This window comes from Tinamus guttatus, unplaced genomic scaffold, assembly GCF_059628265.1.
Source record: "Tinamus guttatus ecotype Peru unplaced genomic scaffold, ASM5962826v1 Tinamus_guttatus_pri_ptg000155l, whole genome shotgun sequence".
Lineage (NCBI taxonomy): Eukaryota > Metazoa > Chordata > Aves > Tinamiformes > Tinamidae > Tinamus > Tinamus guttatus.
This window is the reverse complement of record NW_028288689.1, coordinates 2,029,325-2,050,142: the sequence shown is the minus strand read 5'-3', so window position 1 is coordinate 2,050,142 and position 20,818 is coordinate 2,029,325. Positions and strand designations below refer to the sequence as shown.

The following is a 20,818-nucleotide window of genomic DNA, read 5'->3' as shown; positions in this document are numbered from 1 at the left end:
CCGCGGCAGCCGCAGGGACACAGGCAATGCCCGGTGAACCCACATTCATTTCAGCTCAGCTTTGGCCTCCTGCGGATCGCTCCTGTCCCAGGAGAAGGGCTCAGGCTTGTTGCTCTTGTGTCTGGTTGCCAGGGCCCACCTCCCCACCAATGCAGTCGCCCTAAGTTCTCCCCCATCCCTCATAAAAGCACCTGGAAGCTTATTTTTGTACAGGTCTGTTATGTGCAGCTCAGTCCTAATAATGAAGGAAAAAGACAGAGGAAAAAAAAAAAAAAAAAAAAAAAAACTCTTCAGTGTGGAAAAACAGCATTTGTCCTGGATTCGGCACACACCAGCAGCTTGGAAAGTAGCGGTGTGATACCGCAGGGGAGAGGAGGTGCCAGAGCAGAGCAGCCCCGCGCCACCCCCTCAGCACCCCTTCCACTGCCCTGAGCTACAGGAGCCCCTGGCAGAGCCCTCAGGACCACGGCAGTGCCACCCACCCCAGCACCCAGGCCTGCCCCTTGGCTTAGCACATGGGATGTTTTACTGGGGAAAAAATAAGGGAGGTTCCCCACACACACCCATTTTGATGCTATTATAAATGGAATATCATCCCATCATCTTCTCTGCATTTTTCAGCTAACACGTTGCGGGAGGCCATAGCCCCGGGTGCTGGATAGGTCAAGAAATGAAAGACCTTCAGGAGGCAGGACACGTTCACAGAGTTTCTAGTTTCCACAGAAACCACCGGCTGAGAGGAGGAGCGAGGAAATACACTGCTTAGATCAGGGAAAGAGATGGGTATGAAGAGCTAGAGCATTGCAAGGGAAAATTCATCTTGTGCTTCATGTGATTTATCAAACAAAATCCTCAGATGTTTCAAGCTGTTATGAAGAAAATGATCCAAAGCCTCCCCCTGCATGACAATGCATGCAATACAGTGAGGTTTTCTTTAAGCCCTAGGACAGTGTCTGCAATGTTGTCCTTCCTTTGCATTGCAGGGGTATATCCACCTGGCTCCAACCCACATCCAGCAGGGACTCACTGGGGGCTGGCAAAGCACCTCATACCACTCTTAAGACTTAGACTTAAGAACTACAGTTCCCAAGCACAGTCCTAGTCCTGTAATAACACGGCTTTTTTAGCAGATCACTCATACCTTGTATCTGCCAACAGCAGGTAAGAACAGGCAGCATCTCTCTGGACACCCAAAATCCAAGGGATGGGGCAGCCCTTACCAAGCTCAGGTCCTTCCTCCAGGACAGCACCAAGATCTTCCCCTGCACAAACCAGCTCCACATTAGCGCTACCCAAACTAAGCCAGCAAAGTGGGAGCCCAGATCCACGTAGCTCAAGCAGTTTTTCTCCTCAAAGCTGTTTTTTTGCTCCTTGTAACATAGTCCCTCCATGCTCACTCTGGGAGAGGACATGCCAGTCTAGATTTGCAGCACAGCTCTGCAAAAACGCATGGGGTCCTACTGGAGTGTGTAAAAGAGGCCCTGCTTACCTGTGCTGCTCCCAGCTGTTCCTCCTCTCTGCTTCTCTTTGCGTGAGTTCCAGAACGCTCTGGGAGTTGATTTAACTCCCAACAACTACAGAAAATTAACCTAGCAAAAAAAAAAAAAAGAGGGGAAGAAGGTGGGGGGATGCTCAGTGAGGTAGGTCAGGCAATGAAAACACTCAAATGAGCAACAGAGCTAGTACAAGGCAAATAGGGGTACCATGCAAGTAGGGTAAAGCACAGCAAGCCAAACAAGCAGCTCCTCAGCAGGAGGCTGGAACACTGAACATACCCAGAACACCTTAGACAAGCACTCAACACATTACTGCAGCAACCCAGCTTTGGGATGCTGTCTAAATGAGAGGCACCTGGTGAGGACAAGCCACCTGCAAAGGGCAAGCACATGTGGGAAGCATTCCCAGGTTGTGCAAGTTCTTTGCTGAGTGCAGGAAGGTAGAAAAGCAGCCTGAAGGGGCCTCTGACCAATTGGTCTCTGGCTGGAAAGCTTGGCCAGGAGAGGCTCAGCTCCTGGCTGGTTTTGCTGTGGATACCCTCAGGGCTGGTGGAAACTGGAAGTTTGCTTCTCCGGCTGAGCCTCTCCCTCTCAGATTTCATCATGGCTGTAGGTAACAGGGGAGTTGCCTGAGCTGCTTCCTGGTTGTTGTGGAGTTTTTGTTCTTTGCTATCTTTAGAGGGTCTTGCTCAGCAGTGTTACTACTCTAGCACTCTGAAGAGCACTGCCAATAGCAAAGATGTAATCTTAAATCAATCCCTCAGCATAAATGAAAATGATTTTATTGATTTGAAAATAGGTTTATTTCAATGAAGTTAAACTGATTGCAATGTTTACCTAGGCATGATTTATTGGTGATAGACTAACATAGAACCTCCCTAAATTCATATAAGCTCTGTGTAAAACTAATTATTTCTGGAATCCCTAGGGAATTTACTTTGATCTAACTTGCTCTGGTTTTTTTAAAGCACTTGAAATTAAATCAATACAGCTCTGACATGGATAAAGCCTGTATTTTAATTCCAACTTTATCTGCTGTATCAGAGCTTGACACTGATGATAATTTGAATGATCCTGTTTCTATGGTAGACACAGACTGTAGCTGCAGTCAATTCTTACAGTATCAGAGACTTAGACTGATACAGTGTCCAGGCATTGCTTGTCCAGCCGTTAGCTGGAACGGTTGCTGGAGCCCCTGTTGGGTGTGAATGGCCTTGCTGGTGCTCCTTCTTCCCAGATAAAAGATTCCAAGGCTCAAGGCTAAGCCTGAGCTCTTATCAGGTCTGTGTCTAATTTGTTACTGTAGATATTTTATGATGCCAAAGACACTAGGTATATATTTTTTAAAAAAAGTATGGTACTGTTTTGAGTATTAGTAACATAGGTATGCTATAGAAAGAATTACCTCAATTAATTAGGGCAGTAGGCTTTCTCCTTCCCCCCCCCTTTTTTTTTTTTTTTTGTATTAATGCAGGATGAGATGAGTCAGAGCTGCAGAAGAAGCCTTGCTGTAGATCATATTTTCTTCATTTCCAAATGGAACAGGTGAAACACATGACCCGTGTTTCTGAGGAAAACAAACAAATCCTCTTTTGTCTGGAATTCTATCAATTATAGTATTAGAAAACTCTTCCATATAATATAATTCATTTATTTCATATGGAATCCCTTAGGCTTTTTAAATAATTCAGGTTAAAACATACAAGAGATTTGAAACAATAGATTATATGGATGAAAAGAATGCCTGAAAAATAGGGTCATATTACTGAAGCTTGATTTGAAAGAGGTTATCTAGGTTATTCTTTCATATTAACAAGTAAGTTTGAGAACTATATTGAGATGATACATATTTATTTTTTGTAGGAAATGTATCATCATATAAATTATAAAGAGATTGCTCTACTTACAAGGAATTACTCGGGCTGTTCATCATTAAACTTAAGCCTATGCTCAGTTTTAAGCAATAAGACAGTATAGATACATGCTTTAAATTGCATAAAGTAAGCAATTTGGTATCCCATTAAGTAAAGTAGGTGTTCCTGCCAGAAACCAGGGGAGAATGATTTCTGATGGACACTTAATGGCAGATTTTAGCTAGAGGCTTAATGGTTGTGTCCATGTAACTTTCCTGACCCCCTTTAATAGCAGGAACAAGCCACCAAACCTGGAGTATAAACAGCTGGAGCACGTTATCCCAGAAGACTGGTCAACAGCTTTCTTCATTGCTCAAAAAAAAAAAAAAATTCAGAAACACTGAAATCAACACAAATATTTATTTTGATTGAAGCATGATGGGTTTTGTTGTTTCTTTCCTTTTCGGAAAATAACTAGGGAACAAACACTTCATGAGATTCTTGTGAATTGATTTAAACAATGGTCTGTAGTTTCCATTTAAGAATGGGAAAGTTACTGCCAGACCTGGGTCAATTTTGCATGGAAAATGTTTAATCCTGAATGGATCAACAGTGAGATTTGGGTCTAAAACAGCTTGAGTGGTGACTTTTTTTTTTTTTTTTTTTCCTGGCTCCTGACATTGCTGAAGTCAATTGCTTGGAAAGACTTGTAGAAGTGTTTCTATTCAGTCTACTGAAGCATCCTGAAACAATACAGAGCCCAGCGATCTGGGAATGAAGATGAGGGTTCATTGGATGGGGAGTCTGGAGTGGACCTGCCAGGGCAAAGCCAGGATTGACACTTGGCCTGACCTGTAGAGCTCTTCCAGGCCAGGCTCCTGTGTGCCCTGCACCATGTGTAACAAGGAGGGGACCTGGGACTCTGTCCCAAGGCAAGAAGCCCTAGGTTATGTGCAAAACATGGGGGCAGTGCCTGTTCCTGGAGGCAAGGGTGGTCCCATGAGCTTGGCAGGGCAGAGCTGCTGTGGAGATGTGTGGCCCAAGCGGCTGGCGGGCAGCAGGACGTTGCTAATGTTTTTACCTGCTGACACCTAAGGGCAAGAAGGCATCCTGCACTGGGAATCATAAAAAGGGTTCAAAGCTCATCCCTGTTAACAGTGTGGGTAGTTGCTGCCTATCTACAATCTTCACAGGGAAGATGTTTATACTCCGTGCCCCCGGCGGTTGCGTTGGGCTGTGCAGGCCGGCTGGGAGCCAAGCGAGCAGAGCAGCCCCCGGGGGCTCGGCAGGGACCGTCCTTCACTCGCATCGCTCAGCCCCGCTGCCCGGGCACCGCTCTGAGCCTCCACCCGGGGCTCTGTGGCGGGGACAGGGGCTGCAGCCCCACGGCACGAGCTGGGGACACACGGGGTCTTTTGGAAGGGGCGCGGGGGCTCCAATGGGGTTAGTTGTCCCGCAGGGGGCAGCAGCGCGGGGTCCCTCCGGAGCCTCCCGCCGGACGGGGCGGGCGCCTGCGGAGCCTTAAAGGCGGATCTGGATCCGGATCCGTTCCCTGCTCTCCCTAGGGCTGCCCGGGAGGCCGGCGCGGGTGCGGAGCGGCCCCGTGTCCTTCCCGGGCCTCTGCGTGCGCGGGGAGGAGGAGGATGGAGGAGCCGCGGCGGGAAGGGCGGCTCGCAGCAGGCACCGCGCGAGGGTGGGCTCGTGCTCTCCTCCTGCCCTCCTCCTCGGGGGTGCCTGTTACTTTTCAGTAGTTTTGATTATCCAAATTGTGGATGACTCGGTGCATTAAGCGCTCAGAGGATGAGAATATTGCCCCGTGTAAAATCAGCATATCTGGGGGGCTGGAGGAATAGCCTTGCTTGTTCCCTGGGAGGTGGATGCTCGCTTTTGAGCTAACGAAGGAATTTTGTTCACTGACAGACTGTGGGAGAGCTGTGAGATGTACAAGGCTGGTAACCGCTTTGCTAAAAGCTAGTCCTTTATTTACAGCTGGGTAGAAACCCCAGGGAAATGATTTTTCAATAAAGCAAAATAATGTGGATCTTGCTGAAGAGTGTGCTGAGAGCAGGTAGAGGAGGGCTCTGCGTGAAGCTTCTGCGTTTCCTTAGGGAAACTTTTGGCTTTACCTGCAGTGAGCTGGGTAAGGTGAAAGAGCCCCTAGCAAAGCCTGACCAGTTGCACCTGACCCAGCTTTTAAGTTACTGAAGTTACTGCTAGCAAAATGAATGCTCTGCACATCCTGCTTCCTTGTCCTGCACGCAGGCACGTAGCAATTGATTACAGGAGGTGCTATAACAGATACCAGGTTTGTGAAATTGTTTTTTTATTCTCAGGCCCTCTTGTTGAAGCAGGTCTTCCTGATTCAGCAGGTGGGAGTAACAACTGAGAGCCTGTTAATAGGGTATAAAAGGTGGGAGAAGCTTTACTTTGGCTTGTCAGTCTCCAAGAAGTGCCTTTTAATAAACTTTTTTTCTCTTCATTCTGTGTTTGGATAACTAGATTGCTTCAGCTGGTCTGAGTGCTAACCCAAGACCAGCTGGAGGGACAAGAACTGGATTTTTGAGTTTAGAGGAACCTGCAGAGAGAGAAAAGGATCCCTGGGCTGCTGTTTTCTTTCTGCTTTGAGGAAGGTCTACGACTTCTGCTTGGGTAAGTTTCATAATCTGTCTAAGACCTTTTGGTTCACTTCCTGTGATTTGCTACTCTGTAGAAAGGAATACTCTGTAGAAAGGAATCTTAAGTTCACTTTATGGGGTTCTTTCTTTGATGTCTGAAGTGACAGGACTTACAGTAGGACATTGTGGAGCTCCTCCACGCGGTGCTGCAGCGGAGTTAGAGCAACTTGACCATCAGGTGTCAAGTCCAGTGTGCAGTGGGTGAGTAATTGCAATACCTGTCTTCTGTTGCTTCCTTAGGTTAGCACAGGTTTTGTCCTTTAAAAACAAAAAATAGTGTGACCTATAGCTAATACTGGGCTTGAAAGGCTTCTTCCGCCTGCCCCCCTCCTCCAGTTTGATCAATTAATCTAAAAAATCATAATCATTTCCCGTCTGTCTTACACACGGCTTTTGCATGCATCTAACCAAAAAGATTAAATGGCCTGCAGTTATGTTTTAAGGGGAGACAGAGCCTGTAGAAGCAGAGCTCTGGGGAATGCTGCTTAGATGCAGGTGGCAGAATCAGGTAGTATGAATCAGAGCCTCGGCCCCTCTTAGTACTGTGATACAGAAAAGCAATAGTGACCTCTTTGACTGAAGATACTTGCTGAGGAGTCTTAGTCTGGAAGGATATGCTGCTGAAACACAGGCAGGGCTCAGATTAAGTGGTGAAAGTGACAGGAAAGTTACTGTGTGAAATGCTTGTCCAGGAGATTGAAATTTGTCTTGCAGGATATTTTACTACTTTGAAGAAGTGGCCTATATTTAATGCAGGGAATTAAGCATCACCTTTACTTTAACAGCATTACTTCTTTTTTAAGAAAAGAAGTAAGGGCTCATTAGAAACCTTTTGTTTTTCTTTTTTTTCCTCCAAGAATGACATAAGTCATACAAATATAGGAGATGTCCAAGAGAAGCCCACTCTGAAGCAACCCAGGCTTTACATGAAGAAGTGAAAAAAATGCTTTTTTTTTTTTTTTTTTTCCCTCCACAAAGCTGGAATTCTGAGTTATTCTAAATCTCACTGTAGGCTGCTGTCTTTCTCTGTGCTGTATCTGATAGCTGTGTTCTGCATGGGGGCAGATGCTGAATGCATGTCGTGTACCTGCTTCTCATGCAGGGGGGCTGAGGGATGCTGAGAGGCTTTGTGACTTCCCAAAGACTCGAGCTCAATGCAGAGGAAATGAAAATCCCGCGAATCACCTGACTAGTAAAATATCAGTGTTGTGATTAATGGGATGTAGAGTTTAGCTAAGTGGAGCTGGAGTCTAGTATTAAGCATGTTGACCAAACAGAGCAAAATGATTAAATTCCAGCGGTACTATGCATGCCCTTAAAGTTAAATGAGAGTAGAACCATTTCTCTGGATTAGGCCGCAACATTAACCTGTTGCAAGACTGAGGTAAGAAGAAGGGGAGGGTGAGTGGAAATAAAAGGGGGAGGCCCCTGCCCGGCCCTCTGAACAGCGACAGCAAAAAGCTGCCTTGTGAGTGTGAGCTAGGGGTGCTGAGCAAGGAGGGGAGCACTGGGCTGTGTGGTTCTTGTAAAGATACCTGTGAATTGTGGAAAAAATCCTCTTTTGTTCCCAGAACTTATTGCTATTAGTGTGACTGAATGTCATGTTACTTGCTGATTTTTCAACTGCTTGTCAGTTGACTGCTGGCTTTATATAAATGGGGAAGAGCCCTACTGAAAAGGAATTGGACAGTAGAAATCCTTATATAAATCCTTATATAAAATGTATTGCCTTGTTGAACACAAAACTCCGGAAGATAATATGCACACAAATAAACACTACGCACGCTGGCATATGCTGCAGTGCCCCCAGGACCGCAGCCCGCGGCATCGGGGCACCCCCCGGGCCGCCCCCAAGGCCATGGTCCTTTGGCATCGGGGTGCCCCCTGGGCCGCCCCCACAGCCCCTCGGCATCGGGGCACCCCTGGGCTAACCGCTAACTCCTGGGAGCATCTTGCCCAGTGCATTGAGATGATGCTTATGTAAGATCAGAATGTGAGTAACTTGTTGTGCTCTTTGTAAGATGCTAATAATAGTTTTTTATATATGTGTGTGTGGTGCTTATTTAGCTATAATCAATATATTATTGATTACAATCTCAGTTTAGAGAAGAACAAAAGGAGAAGAGCAGGTGACTTTACTAAATTCTGTATTTTACCCATATTTGCAATGGAGGAAGTCAAGCTGTGTTCAGTGTTTGTTACGTAGTCTTGTACCAGTTGCTTATACGAGTGTCTGGAAGCTTTTACAGGTGGTTGCTGCAAGCTTTCTTGCTTTCACTGTACATGCAAAATAACTTGCTGCAGAGAGAGACACCAGGCTATCCCTAACATCAGGAATGCAGCTGGGAGGAACATTCCAGCACTGTTCTTTGCTCCCTTTTCCAGCAAAGGAGATGCCTGCAGTACCTCAATACTGGCCTGCTATATGAGCATGTACTAGTCCTGATGCTATATGGGATCATTGGTGTTAATCGATCAAAGGCTGGATCCACAGTTCAATGACAGCTTCCTTGGTAGAGACTCTTGTATTAATGTGTCCTTAAAGACCTAGAATGAGGGTGCCCATAAGTAAAAGTAATCAAGATTTATCATTCATAGCAAGGCCCCAAAAGCTGATGATGTAGCCTCACTGGTGAAAACCCTGGAGTATGTGTAAGCTCTAAGAACTTCTCTTTTTGATAATGTGAATTTTGTTTCAGATATTACGAGAGCGATGTCAAAGAAGTCAGTAACATAAAAAAGCAAGTAACAACACATCAACAGCAAGTAATGGAAAATCCGAGCCCTCGGACCACTATTCGAGTCCTGTTTCAGCAATCCAGCTACCACCCATTAGCCCAACATTGCGCTGCCCTTTCCCGGTTTCAGTCACCGGCGCAAGGTTTGTATCACAGCCGCTGCCCGCTTGCTGGGAGCACCAACCTGCCCTGTGCTCTCACGCTGCCCTTCAGGCCGGTCTCCAGCCACGTGCCCAGAGCCTGCCCGTGCAGGTGGCCATGGGGACAGAGCCCGGACACGGCCTCTCCGCAGCTTACGGAGCAGCTGCTTCACGGGTCCTCACACGTGTGCAGCTGGGTGTCGTGATGGTCAAGCACTCATGGAGGGAGGAAAAGTTACTATCAACAGATGCTAACAACTCAGTGTGTGAGCCAAAATATTTATCTGGGTGAACACCATGAAGGAACAGAATCCTTACAGCTTGCTCATTCACAGGATGTTGATCTGGATCCATTGATCACTGAAATTAGGAATATCAGGAAGCTGGTCACTGTGTAGGAAGTGAGGTGCTATCCCAAGAGTAAAATGATGGTGTATAAGTATAAAGTGAGCTGGGCTGATGGATAGAGGTGGAAAATACACAGGGACACGTCAGAACATAACCTGGAAAAATCAATTTCTATATTATGTGCTCCGTATTTCACAAGGAGTGTCACCTTCATAGGATGAAAAGACTGACTAGAAGAGCATGTGTTTGTACAGTCCACCTCCTGGTGACTGCACGTTCTACACAGGAATTGCCCCTTGACTTCTCTACCCGGGGCTTGTGGCTTTGCATTAACTATGGACTTGAGGCAGATAAAGTTGGATAGAAAGCACTGAAAGGGATGGACAAGACTTTAGAAGAAGTTACAGCTGACCTATTATTGTTTTGATTGAACATGCTCTTCAGAATGCTTTAATGTTTCTGGGAATTCTACTCGTTTATCTTTCAAATATTTTTTTTCATGCGAATATCACTTTCTAGGTAAAGGAATAACTCTTCAGAAGAGAGTATGTGGAAGAGCTCAGGCAACCTAAAGTCATTTTTCTAAACATTTTGCCTCTTGGAGGGAGTTGCAGAGGTGCATGCAAAGCTCCGTTCATTTTAAAACTGAATGGATGGAAAATGTCCTGCCCAGGCTTGTGCTGTCAGCAGCAGCCTGCATGTACATCAGAACTTTCACAGGCTGTTAACTTGTACTTCCCTAGCAGACTTTATATCAAGCAATACAGGCTGCTGGAAAAGCATATTCCAAAACCACTAAATGACAGGAAAAGACTATTTACCTACATTCATTGAGTTTTACTGTACTCTAAAGAAAACGTACTGACTTACCAATGACTAAAGAGTAATCTGTGTCAATGCAACTTTCCAGTGAGATGTTTGATGTAATAAGACATTTTTCATCTTTTGCATAGTTTGTTCCACTTAGCAAATATATCTTTGTGCATATGCCTAAACTTAATACATTTCTTGTAATTCTAAGTTCCATATTTTACCCTAAGTTCCTATTTTTACCTTTATGATCACATTCCAGTCATTCAGTCACTATGAGAGAGGTTGCTTCCCTTCCCTACACAAACCTCAATAACTTTAGAACAGGGGCTTTACTGTGGTTTTGATGACTTTTTTATTTGCCCCTTATAACACAGTCGACTAGCAAAAAAATGAAATCATTATTCATGGTCTGCCAAAGGACTTTCCACTGGGGTTTACAGCATTGTTTTAAGTCTTCAGATAGCTCTCTGTGAAATTAAGTGAAAGTCTGTACAGCAGCAGAGTGTTTCAGTGTGTGCTCTAGAGGACCCTGATAAAGGGCTGACTTTGCAGCCCTGGGATGCTGTGATGGTGATGCATTTTGACGGTTTTGCTCATTGTTATTTTCAACAAAATCAAGACTACAGATGGGTAAAGTAGAATCCAAAGAGCATGTTCTTCTTGAGAGAGGAAGAAGAAGAAAAAAAAGAATAATAGTGCTTATGTTGTTCACCACTATGAGGGAGGAGGTTTAATTTCAACAAAACTTTGTTAAATTTGAAGACGTATTTGTTGTATGTACCAAAAGAATGTTCTAAAATTGAAGTGGTTTCAAATTAGAATCATGTATCTCCAATTTAGTGTTCAGCACCATGTTTTCTAACAGCATACTTGAGAAAAAAGTAGAACATTGAGCCACACTGGGTCATAAACCACGTACAGCCTGGTCTGGCAAACTGGTGACTGATACAGCTTGTATGAGTATGAAATCTTGTCTTTATGGAGAAGAAGTGGGAAAAAGCTGTTAAGTTTAAAACTAAAATACCCTGAACAATTAGGATTATTAGCCAGGTACATCAGAAAATGAACTTTTGTGTACACAAGACACATGCTCTAGGCTAGCAATGGTTAGCAAATGATGTTTGTGATTACCTAGATCAAGTATCCATAAGGCAAGAGGCATATGGAAAAAGCACTTTACAATGGATCTCTGAAAAGGGAAAGCTTTGGGGACCAGACATTGGCTAAAAATAAGTTAGAACTGTAAACCCAGAAAGTGTCTACTTACTTCTCGTGTTCAAGAAAAGATGTTTTCAGAGGTGTTAAATAAGCAAGATTGCATTAAAGAAATTAACTCCACTTTCTCCCCAAGAATCTCCCTGAATGTCCCTCAAGTCTCCCCAAAGGGTCAAGAAAATACACTGAAAAGAACAAGGCAACCATGATAGCAGTATGCTGAGAAAAATCAATGCGTTAGATCTAGTAAAAGCACATGTTTTCATGACTGGTTAACCATCTTTATTTGTTTTAAAGCTCCTGTTTTTTTTATCATGCAACCAACAATGAGGTAAAAGACTTTCCTCAGGTCTTACATTTTCGTATGTGCCTTGGGCAGAATATTGGTTAGTCTCTAGTCTGGAGCTGCAAAGGCCTACTAAGCAGTTGGTAGATGACATTTGAGTGTGCCAAGTATGAATTATATCCTGGAATATTTGGACTAGAGAAACATCACTAAAGTATTTCATCGCTGTGTGTCTTGTGATTTTTTTTAATGAGGCCTTTTTATCAGAAGTTTAGGAATTGCGTAAGTACCTATATTGGGAATAATATTGCTTTGAAAGAAATTCTTCATGTTTGTAAGACAGAGATCAGAACTGTATTTTATTAATTTGTATTGTTGCTTATTTCTCAGTGCACTGGAAGACTGGCTTTACTGCCTTAAGCAATCTTTTTGCTGATTCTTTTGTAGGTTACACCACCAGCAGTAGAAATCTGTAATAAAGAACAAACCAAAATATTGTTGAAGGGAGTTGGAGCTTCATATCATAAATGAAAGAACATGGTAGCTAGCTCACAGAACCCATCCTACAGTGGAGCAAGACTTATCCTCTGGTAAGTGCCCTGATTTGCATTGAAATACTGTGAAAGAAACTTAATTTCTGAAGAGGGATTTAGGGATATCTTAAATGTTTGCTGTGTTGGACTTGGCTATCACCACCTCCAAGATACTACTGAGTATGCTCCTATTTAAGACAAGTGAGATACTGTTCTTGAAGATCAACCAAATGATTGACAGTGTCACTTTCAGTGATGGTAAGAATCCTTTCTTATTTCACACAGTAGTTTATTTGTGTGTAGTCTCTGCTGAAGACACACCCAGACATATGAATTATGTGTGTGTGACGAAAAAATGCAGGAAGATATTTGAGAATCAGAAATCAGCAGGCTTCAGAATACCATCCTTTATACAAGTTTTAGTTAAGCATTGTTGTAGTTTTGATAATATTCCAATGCTGTTTTAGTTTATTGTTGATAAAGTAGATTGCTATCTGAAATCCAACCTCTTTTGAATTTATTCTTTCCTTTGGTAAGACTGAGGAAATCAGTAGGGGTCTACAGGAACTACAGGCATTCTGCTAGGAGTTAGCAAAATAGTTTTTCAGCAATTAAACAAAATTCATGAAGTTTTATAAAAAGTAGTCGTTAAGTAGCAAGTTAGAAGACTACCTTTTCTTCTGTTCCTAGGGCATGTGTGTAATGAATGCAGTCAGAGATACAGACATTTGGCAATATTTCAGACTAGACACTTTAACCTCTTTTAGTTGTAGAAGTGTGTGTGTCTGTGCCTAAGTGCCGAAAATACTTGATATATTACAAAGCTGTTAAAAATACATAATAAAAAGTTTGTTCATTGTATTTTGAATTAAAGCAGCCAAAATTTTACAGGACTATCCAGACTGAAGTTAGTTAATAGTCTTGGCACTTTTTTTTTTTTTTCCTTACTGTATACATTCAAAGTTTAGGGCTGTTGATCTTAAGTTCTTGAAGGAATTTGGATATTTGAAAACTCACCTCTACCAGCTTTCCTCCAGAAATCTCTGCAGTATGATGATAGTTGGGAAAATCAGCTACTACTTTGCCACCTTCCATTTTAACAGTTGCCTGCAATAGAGGAAGGTTTAATGTTCTTTGGCTTACTGGTATTCATATTCTCAGATGCACTGTACACATATTCTTATTTTAAAAGTCATAAGACTTGGGTAGTACAGATAGTGTTTTGTGAGACAACTAAAAATCCTTGGGCTTTACTTCTTAAATAAAGGCTTTCACAATTTAAATTAAAAACAACAACAACCCGCCCTCCCCCAAACTCACAAGTTCCATAGTTACAGTAAATCACAGACAATGTTTGGTTATAAACCCCAAATGATCTGGCTATAGACTATGCTTCTCATGTTCAGGTCTCAAGGTTTCAGGTACTTCTTTTACTTTGACGGTGAAGTAAAAGTGTAATTTTCTGAGTTAATTTCTAAGTAGCATTCTCAGTTATTGATAACATCCCTGCAAAAGCACAAAAGTCACAGTGGATCAGTAACATGAATAGTTATAGCCTTGATACTCGCTTCCATTCCTAGGGATATGAAAAAAATTAGGGTTCACACACCTCTGTCATATACAGATAAGCATGACTGCAGAGTCTGCAGTCCTATCTTTGTATTATGGCATGTGCCAAGTGCTGTAAGACCTATTTTTGCATGGAAGGAGTGTGCCAGGATGTTAATGTACAAAATTCACAAATACCACAGCAGTTCATTTGACAGCCAAATCAAGGTACATGCTTCCATCACAAAATCAGTTTTGCCTGTGCCTTACATCATAAAGAAGGAAGCCAGTCATATTGTGAAAAAAAACCTCAAAATGATGAGTGAACATTTTTACCAGATACAAGGAGACAACCTTACTACTGTGCTGTGCAGTGACACTATGCTAAAGGGCAGTGTTTCCTCTACTGAGTGTCATTTACTTTGCCTCCATCTTTGGCTATGCTGTAAACTGCTAAAGTTTAAAAGAGGAGGATGAAAGTCATATTTTAAAAATATAAAGTTTGTAATGGGTTGATACAATTCTATGTAGCTGACTATCTCATTCCATATGTTAAGTTTCACAAAGATTTCTCAAGACCAAACATGTTTCTTTTGTTTATTTTTAGTCAGAAAGGTATGACAAAAAAAAACCTCTCTAGAAATCATGAAATGCAATTGCTTCTCAGTTTTACAGTTCCTATTGCAATTCCTAGTTTTTCTTTCTCTTTGGTGTATAAAAGGCATCTATTCAGCCTTCTGTAACAGGTTGCAAATGCTGAGTTTAGCTTTCCCAACTGTCTGATCCTCTTAAGCAGATTTAATGTAGTAAAGCAACCTTTATGCAGCTGCTCCTGTAAGCAGGTTTTGGTCATGACAGGAGAAAAAAAAAATCATCTGGTTCATTTCCCTAGCTATGAAAACATTAGGTAAGTTCCCTTGTCACTACAGGCTCTTTAAGTTGCAAATTGCTCCATATTTTCAATAGGAAAGATATAGAAGCATCTTTTTCTTCATTTTACACAGTACTTTTCTTAAGGCTCAGATCACCTAAACATGAGCACTGCCGTTGGGCACAGACCTGCTCTACTTGCTACGTGGTGCTGAAGAGGGGACAGCTGCCAACCCATTCTTTGGAATTTTAATAAGCAATAGGTTTCCTTGAGCTGTGACACCAGCAGATACTTGTGACTACTCTCACTCTTTATTACTACATAATCTTCTGAAGAGCGAGCTCTCTCATATCAGATTTGTGTATTTTGCTAGAAATATTCAGGAAAAGAAAAAATAAATAATATATGTTTCTAAGCTATGATGAACAGAAAAAACTATGGTAAACACATAATAAAACAAGGAAGGAATCCCCGAGTGCCTTTGTTTATTTACTTATTTATTTAACCCTAAATTAAGAAATAAGAACTGAGACAGTATAGAACTAAATTAATTTACCTTGAACTTTTTACCACCCACTGTCTCCAAATCTGCTTCCTTGCCAATTGTGAATTGGTTGGTTGTGGAGTGGCCTCCTGGATAATGCTGCGACCAGGTGAAGTCATTTCCATTCTGTACCACCTCAGAGACTATTTTGAAATTCCTTCCCTTTTCTATGATGTCATTTGGGATACCTTAATAAATAAAAACATGCAGTTTATCAAATCTAATATCCTATTAATGTTTTTTTTTTGTTTCTCAGAAATTGATGTTTAAAGATTTTTTTGTTGTTGTTTTTTGTTTTCCTGGAATTATCAAAGATCAGAAGTTAAATTACTAGAATATGTAACGATATAGGGACATTAGGTTTTGGTCTTGTTTCTTTTCTTATTAGAAACTATATACAGAATTATATATATATTATAATATACATACAAGATATATTTTTACTTCTGCTGCCTCAGTCTACATATACAGACTCATGATATGTCCTGTGCATGAACTTATGTCTGCACCATAGAGCTACAAGTACTTAATTACTATTTGTAGTTAAGGTTTAAGTAAAAGAATGCAAGCTCCACATTTATGGCTACAGATTCTAGTTTTCCTGAGAGATTTTACAGGGCAACTCTCTGCAACAGGTTTATGGCATCAGCTTTGCAAAAGCATTCACAAAAATTTCTTCCTATGCAAGACGGTAACAACTATTTTCATATTCAAATTTATACTTTCACTAATGATACTGAAGACAGAAAAAGTGATCTTCATGATTACTATGCTGCAAATATCTTAACTTTTCATTCTGCTGCTACTATTTTTGCAAGACCATAGTCTGCAAGACTATTTTCCAAGACCATTTCCACTTTAGAAAACCTCCCTTTCCTCCTTCTTCCTTTATAAATGTTTTAAACTAACTTACACCCATTAAGACTTACTCTTCAAAACATACGTACCAATCTTCTTCATGAAGTCATCGTAGTTCTCATCGCTTTCTACTTCATATTTGCCTGTGAATGCCATGCTGTCCTGGTGATGTGGCTGGTAAAGCAAAGAGCTGCTGGGACAAAGAAGAATAGCGAAGTGCAGATGCCCCAGGGCTCTCGTTTTATAAAGCAGTCTGAGCTGTTCAGCCCACCTATACTCCACACCTCTTGGAAATATACTTTTATGATCTAAATGTATGAGTCACTAACATGGATGCCATTGACCCATATGAAAGTTAAAGTTATAATTCAATTATAAATCCTTGCCAGTCATCTGTAGATGAGCAGAAATCAAGGGCAAGTGTTGGTTTTTGGTTTTAGTGCATATTTAAACAAAGTGTTAAGATTCTCAAACTGCAGAGGGCCATGCTGATGCTAAGCAAAGCCTAGTTAAACTACGGCAGTGGCAGATTGGAAAATAACATTTACAGGACGATATCAGGCCCATTCTATACATAAGAAAGTTGAAACACTATTGAAAAGTGATTTATCAATGCTTAAAATATAGTAAATGGGTGGTGTAACCAGAAATAAACCCTAGGTCCAGACATTAAGGTCTAACCCTAGGTCCAAAGGATGGCACATTAATTTAAGCTTCCTTATAATAAACAAAACCTTAGTAACCACAGAAGCAAACAACGAGAGCTCTGCATGACTGACTGCACTGAGACACCAAGGGGTTTTACTCTAGATACACTGATGGTCTGGGAGAATCTTGACTACTGCTCAACACAGCTGACTAGCAAATTCTCCAGATAAGTCCCTTGCCTTCTCCTGTACCTTTCATACACAGAAGGGTAACCCGTGTTCAGCCCAGCTGCCCTTCTGGGGGTGGGTCACAGATGAGGCTGTCCTCAGGCTTCCTGAGCAGTGAAGGCCTCTGTCTTGCACCAGCTTCTCAGTCAGAATCCTTGCATGAACAACCCTGTAAAAAAAGGTAGATGAACTTAAGCCATAAACTCCTCTGTTTACAAAAAAACTTATTGGGGGACAATGTCACCGCTGTAGTAATATCACAGAGACTTTGGAAGATAGATCTAACTGTAGATAAGAAAACATCATAGTTCTCAAACAGGAAAGAGATAACCAGATTATAGGAACTGTACTTGACTTTTTATATTATCTCTCTTTGTAATCAAATTATACTGCTAGCTTTCTTGAAACATGATATAGAAATGCTGACATCTACACAACTGCACAATACTTGGAGCTTGTCCACGCTGGGAATGCAGTGAGCATAAACCCAGGGTATAATACAGTAAATTACACAAGAACAGCTACTTCACTGTGGGTACACAGGTGGGTTTGTCTTGACACACACTAAACAGGAGTTTATTCACCTTCAAGGAGTTGAAAGTTCCTCCATACATGGTAGTTCTAAGGAAGTTTAGGAATAAAGGTGCGAGTACATGGGGGTGCTAACTGTGCTTATTCTGGGGAACAGAGTCAGTTCAGAACATCTTCTGAGCAAACACCATCATGGGTACCAATCCATGCAGATGGATTTTTAATGTGCACTTTGAATTTATATCCATGTTTCTGCTCACTAATTCTGAAATAAATCCTTATTTTTATTCCTGTATGGAAATGCAATAGTGTATTGGGGAACAAAGAATTCAAGTGATCTTCCAAATAGTGAGTCAGGACAATGTTTATTCCAAGAATAAATGGATGAAAGCCCCTTGACTCTGGTGAGGTTATGGTCACTTGTGTGATTGCTAAGGTTAGCCATCCAATTTCCTACAATTTCAGTTTCATCTAAACAACTGTATTCACTTAATGACCTCACACTTTTTGTTTACAGAATTTGTGATTTTCTTGCCTCTTCAGGGCTGTGAGTGTGCAATGTTTGCTTGCTTCGTTTTTGCATTACCTTCCAAGCAATGCTTCATCTTCAGTGGGCTGGACACAGAACTCAACAGTTCAGCAAATTCCAGAATTATCCACTAAAAAAAATAAAATAAAATAAAATTAGCCATTTCTTTTTCAAAATACACAGAATTACATGTATTTAATCCATTTCATCTACTGTAATGTAAGGACACTGCACAATGTTGCAAATAAGCTTAGTTATGCCCTATTATTTAACAAAACTCAATTCAAATCCAACTGAATTAAGCAGCTATAATTGAGACCGGAGGAAAAATAAAAGTTGTTTACCTGATGCAAAGTAAGACTCATGTAAAAGCTGGGAACAGCTTGCAAAATGTGACCATTACCTTCAGTTTACCTGGCACTATCTCTTTTCTAAGGGAGGAAGATGCAGCTGTTCTACGTGTTGCATAGGTGACAGTGCCAGCCAACTCTCCGGGCCCCCTGGAGCCGGCACGGGCACAGCCTGTGCCACCTTCACCCGCTCGTGGTGCCCCTCACTTCACTTAAGGCACCCGGCTTTGCCATTAGCCGAGTGCCACAGCAGAAACTCCAGGCTGAGTCTCCAGTCTCCTCACTAGCTGACTGCAAATTTCCCACCTGAGCGAGATGCAATCAGCTTGGTAAGAGTCAGGTTAAATGTATTAGAATTTAGGCAATTATCTTTCTGTGTTTCATTTTGAGGCATATTTCAACAGGATGTTGATACCCTAAACAACAGATTGTAACATCACTGAAATATTGGATTGTGTTATCAATACAAATGTATTATCAAAACAAATGTATTTTTATTGTTATGCTGGAGATTAACAGCATGTAGAAGCACTAGGCTGCTTCACAGAGATTTAATTAAAATTATGAGTTAAAGGGAATTAGCTACAGGCAACTTAATGAATCTTACTTTATGAATAAATGTTATTTGTAGCAAAATGCTATTTGTGAAACCCACTACCATTACATGGATTCAGTGCTCACAAAGAAGTACAAATGAGGATTTGCACACTTGGACTGAAAATTACTGCCTGCAGACAGAGAGCAAGGCAGAGGCACAGCCTTATTCTGTGAGGCTTCAGGGGTACTGGCTTTTAACACTGAAATCATCCCTTAATTTGTCCCATGGAGTGGGTGTGTGGGGGAAACAATTGTGCCTACCTATCTTTGCAATCTTTCTGAGCCACTGATTTAACATTTGGCTGTATATTGTCAGAACTGGAGGCAGGAATCAAACTACTAATTAAAATGACAAGTTACACAGAAAGGTTCTTCACAGTGTTTGAATTCATCCTGCAAAAAGAGTCTGTGAGTGGAAACTGTGTGGCCACTGCAGACATTTAGCATGACTAAATTGTCAGAGAAGTAAAATTCTTGTGGAAGCTTGCACCTAAAGTTTATCTAAAGCTTTACTCCCCGTGGCACTCAAGTCAGCTACCTCTGATATGTAAAAGAGCTGAGTCTTCAAATGCCAGGGGGAACAGGGGGAACTTTCAAGCACCATATCAAAGGCCTAGGATATCTTTACTTTCAGAATTTACTTGCCACAAAGTCATAAATTTAATGCCTTTGCATTCTTTTTGTCATGTCAGAGTCACCCTGTCCTTGAATGTCTCCCAACATGCTTTACAGTTTATTAACCTTTCAGATGTGTTATAGAAAGGCCACTGTGAGACACTCAAAGACAAAATGGAGATAAGGAAAGTAATTCCCTTAGTGGATGAATGAGGATGAGTAACTATCTTTGAAGTGCTCTTAAAACTGGAAAACAACTGAACAGATGAGGGCAGATTTAGAATAAAGCAGGGACTCTCTAGTGAAAAGAAACTTCCCCTTAAATGATTCTTTCAGAATGAAATTTGATCAGGAAAGCTTGTAAATTCTTAATACAGCTGTATCTGGCAATTACTCCATAATTCTCCATAGTAAATGGCTAATGATTATTAATTCCTTTGGTATTCAGAGTAATCATTCATAACGAATTCAGAATGAACTCATCTGGTGTTAATGTAATATGTAATTCCATGGGAGTCCTATTATAATTTTGCCTTATTAAGTATCCATTTAGTACTAGGTGTTATTGCTCTAAACTCGTAAGCACTAGAAAAGATGTGGCTGAGTTACTGAAAAGCTACCGCTTGCCTGGAGCCCAAGCATCCAGCAGGAATGCTGCAGCCTGCTGCACAGGCCTTCTGCGGGGGACACCGCACAGCCTGTCCTTGCCTTGGCTGTGGCACTCCAAAGGGTAGAATCTGCTGAAGAAAGTAGCAGGGAAATGTCCCCTAACACTGAAGCTGTTAGTCAAAAAAAAAAAAAGAAAGAAAGAAAAGAAAAGAAAAAGAGAACAATCAGCTGGTGCCACCAAAAATGGTCTTTGTAATCATGGGTTGAACTAATACGGTTCAGGGGTAATAAAGCAGAGTTATGCTCATGCTAACTAAGCTAGTAATGAGTGCCTAGTTCAAGTTCACTGAATGCATTTTCTACAAGCTTAAGATTCAGTACAAATTTTCTGAATTCCAATTAGTATTTTTTTTATTTGTTCTTCAGAATCCAACATCCAAATAAATCAAACGAGGTACCCTTGGTCTCAGAAAAGAACTAAACAAAAACCAGGACAGAATTCTTCTCTTGAATTAGTTCCCTCACACCTTATACTAAGCTTACCAACTGCATTCAATTCAATGGTAACAGAGATTATAGCAGAAGTGGGTATCTTTATTTTTAAATTTTAGTAATGACTAAAGGAGACAACTTGATTCAAAAGTGGCATTACAAAGGTCTTCATGTAATCTGTCAATACACACTCACAACCATCTGGCTAACTTCAACTTGGCTCACACAAAACTGACAGATCCTTTTGAAATATCCTCTTTGGACTAAGAATCACTATGGAATGTCTTCAACCTTAAGTGGTT

At 41.4% G+C, this 20,818-nt stretch overlaps 1 protein-coding gene across 1 annotated transcript; it reads right to left on the bottom strand.

Annotated features, from left to right (window-relative positions):
• Positions 1-11,908: 11,908 nt before the first annotated feature.
• Positions 11,909-16,111, bottom strand: FABP6 (fatty acid binding protein 6). The gene is made up of 4 exons (XM_010224679.2): positions 16,008-16,111; positions 15,073-15,248; positions 13,115-13,204; positions 11,909-12,034 (listed from the first exon to the last, which is right to left on the bottom strand). The coding sequence occupies exons 1-4, from the start codon at positions 16,072-16,074 to the stop codon at positions 11,981-11,983; spliced, it is 387 nt and encodes a 128-aa protein (XP_010222981.1). The 5' UTR covers positions 16,075-16,111; the 3' UTR covers positions 11,909-11,980.
• Positions 16,112-20,818: the final 4,707 nt, after the last annotated feature.